Source organism: Nicotiana tomentosiformis, chromosome 2 (assembly GCF_000390325.3).
Source record: "Nicotiana tomentosiformis chromosome 2, ASM39032v3, whole genome shotgun sequence".
NCBI classification, from domain to species: domain Eukaryota; kingdom Viridiplantae; phylum Streptophyta; class Magnoliopsida; order Solanales; family Solanaceae; genus Nicotiana; species Nicotiana tomentosiformis.
The window spans coordinates 43046019-43049431 of NC_090813.1; the positions used below are offsets into that span (position 1 = coordinate 43046019).

General features: G+C 42.1%; 1 protein-coding gene across 1 annotated transcript; it reads right to left on the reverse strand.

Annotated features, from left to right (window-relative positions):
- Positions 1-1591: 1591 nt before the first annotated feature.
- LOC138904687 (uncharacterized) lies at positions 1592-2398 on the reverse strand. Its single transcript, XM_070193195.1, has 2 exons — positions 2200-2398; positions 1592-2010 (listed from the first exon to the last, which is right to left on the reverse strand). The coding sequence occupies exons 1-2, from the start codon at positions 2396-2398 to the stop codon at positions 1592-1594; spliced, it is 618 nt and encodes a 205-aa protein (XP_070049296.1).
- Positions 2399-3413: the final 1015 nt, after the last annotated feature.

The window sequence follows — 3413 nt, forward strand, 5'->3', positions numbered from 1 at the left end:
TGAAATTTAGCATCTTTCTCCAAAATCTTGCACAAGGGGTTCACCACCTTGAAAAACTCCTTTATGAAACGCCGGTAGAACCCTACGTGACCCAAGAAATGCCTCATGCCCTTCACAGATGTTGGAGGTGGATGTTTAGAAATCACCTCTATTTTCACCTTGTCGACCTCTATTCCCTTCTTTGAAATTTTGTGGCCAAGGACAATACCCTCCTCGACCATGAAATGGCATTTCTCCCAATTCAACACCAAGTTCGATTCTTCACACCTTGCCAAAACCTTATCCAAATTTGCCAAGCAATCATCAAAGGAATCCCCGACTACCGAACAGTCATCCATGAAAACTTCAAGGTAGTCCTCTACCATATCCGTAATGATTGTCATCATACACCGTTGAAAAGTTATCGGTGCATTGTATAAGCCAAATGGCATCCGCTTAAAAGCGAAAGTGCCATAGGGACAAGTGAAGGTTGTTTTCTCTTGATCTTCCGGGGCAATAAAGATTTGATTGTAGACTGAATATCCATCTAGAAAGCAATAGAACGCCCGACCGACCAACCTATCAAGCATTTGGTCAAGAAAGGGTAGTGGGAAATGGTCATTCCTTGTGACTTTGTTTAGCTTTTGATAGTCCATACACACTCTCCACCCGGTCACCGTTCTTGTTGGAATCAACTCGTTCTTATCATTGGTAACCACAGTTATGCCCCCCTTCTTCGGAACGCATTGCACCAGAGAAGTCCACGAACTATCAGAAATGGGGTAGACAACCCCAGCATCTAACCACTTTATGATCTCCTTTTTGACCACCTCTTACATTCCTTCATTGAGTCTCCTTTGATGTTCAATGGAGGGTTTGGCATCTTCCTCCAAATTAATCTTGTGCATGCAAACTATGGGGCTTATTCCCCGAATATCCGCCAAAGTCCACCCAATAACTTTCTTCCTCTTGTGGAGCACCGCCAATGTAGAGTCAACCTGCATGTTAGTCAAACAATAGGAAAGAATAACCGGTAAAGTAGAACAAGGGCCAAGGAATTCATACCTGAGATGTGAAGGCAATGGCTTCAACTCCAAGATAGGAGGTTCTTCAATTGAAGGCTTTGTAGGAGGAGTTTTTCTATTTTTGAGATCCAAGAAAAGTTTCCGAGGAGCATAATTGTATAACCCCATCCCTTGCAAAGAATTGACATATTCCATGAAGCTATCCATTTCATCATCATCAAAATTTAGCAAAACGGCCTCCAACATGTCACCCACATTAATTGTGGCACTTGTATCATCAATAATTACATCGATCACCAAGTCCACAAATGAAAACACTTCATTTCTATTCAGTTGCCTCATAGATTTGCACACGTGGAACACCACATTTTCATCACCCACCCAGAAAGTGAGTTCATCGGCTTCCACATCAACAAGAGCCTTTCCCGTAGCAAGGAAAGGTCTACCAAGAATAATCAGCACCTCATAGTCTACTTCACAATCAAGAATCACAAAATCCATCGGGAGAATGAACTTGTCAACCCGAACCAATACATCCTCAATCACCCTCAATGGTCTCTTCATTGTACGGTCGGTCATTTGTAATCTCATAGATGTGGGTCTTGGTTACCCAATTCCCAATGTTTGAAAATCGAATAGGGCATCAAGTTAATAATCCTCCCAAGGTCACAGAGAGCTTTTGCAAATTCAGCACTTTCAATGGTACAAGGAATTATGAAAGTATCGGAATCTTCCAACTTTGGAGCCATCGAATGCACAAGTGCACTCACTTGGTGAGTGACTTTGATAGTTTCAAAGTTCATCGATCTATTCTTTGTCACAAAGTCTTTTATAAACTTAGCATATCCAGGCATTTGCTCCAAAGCTTCAACTAATGGCACATTTATAGAGAGACTCTTCATCATATCAATGAACTTCTTGAATTGATTCTCGCCATTTTTCTTGGCAAGACTTTGAGGATAGGGAGGAGGTGGCTTAGGCAATGGTGCCTTAGATTTTTGCACTACTGTTTATGGTATGTCAATCACATGATCCCTAGACGGGTTGACATTCTCTTGAGTCTCTTCCACCATGTCATCAATATCAATCCGCACTTCATTATTTTCTTTCACCACATTGTTCGGGATCTCCTCTTCTTCTACCACTTGCTCATCATCCACAAGTTTCCTTTGGCTTGAGGTAGGTGCATTCCCACCTTTTTCACTTCTTGTAGTAATGGCCATGGCATGCCCCATAGGGTTTCCACCCTTCGGGTTCACTATCGTATCACTTGGTAATGCCCTTTTAGGATGAGAATTTAAAGCTTGAGAGATTTGACCCATTTGCACTTCTATGTTACGGATTGATGTGTTGTGTGAAGCAAGTTGGGCATCAGAATCGGCATTCTTCTCCATCATTTGCTTGAACATGTTCTCAATATGACCCAATTCATTGTTAGAGAAACTATGAACATGAGAAGGATAAGGAAGTGGGTTGCTTGGTTATTGGTACATCTGGGGCCTTTGAAAACCCGACCCTCGATTTCCTTGGTTGTTGTTCCACCCGCCTTGGTTGTTGCCTCCCCAATTTCTTTGATTATTATTATTTTGCTAATTCCCTTGGTTACTGCTTTCATTCCAATTGCCTTGATTGTTGCCACTATTCCAATTGCCTTGATTGCTAGAATTCCAATTGTCTTGATTATTCGAAGGTCTCCATTGTTGTTGACTAGGGCCTTGGTAGTTGTTTATTTGCCCTTGAAAGTTCACATATTAAACCTTCATCTTGATCATTGTAAGAATCTCCTTAATTAAACTCACTATCATCTTGCAAACAATTGTCCATTCTTTGTTGCACTTGTGGACTTTTTAGTCTTCTCTTGTTTACCATCATATTGACCCCTTTCATAGCATTGACTTGCCTCGGGTTTTGCACTTGTTGAAATTGAGCTTTTGCCAATTGGTTCATGGTGGTTGTCAACTCGGTTATTGCTTGCCCATGGTCATGTAACTCTTTATGAAGAAGAATCATATTTGGATCACCTTGTGGAACATTGGCTCTAGATTGCCACACTGATGAAGTATCCGCCATTTCATCCAAAATCTCACACGCCTCCGCATAAGGTGTAGTCATGAAGTTCCCATCGGCAAGTTGATTCACTATACACCGGTGAAGAACCCTCGTTGCTCGAGAAAAGTGAGCATCACATTGGTTATTTGAAAGTTGCCTGCCCTAATACGGGGTGGGACTATAGCACTTGCATACCCTTTATTCGATAACACCTGGTGTGGAACCGCTCGTGGTGGAGGTAGGGGTGGAACGGGCATATTTTCTTTAGGTGGTCGTCCTCGTCTATTGGCTTGAGGTTCAAGAGGGACCTCATCCATTGCATCATCATCAATATCCACATCACCCACGGCTATGTTTCTG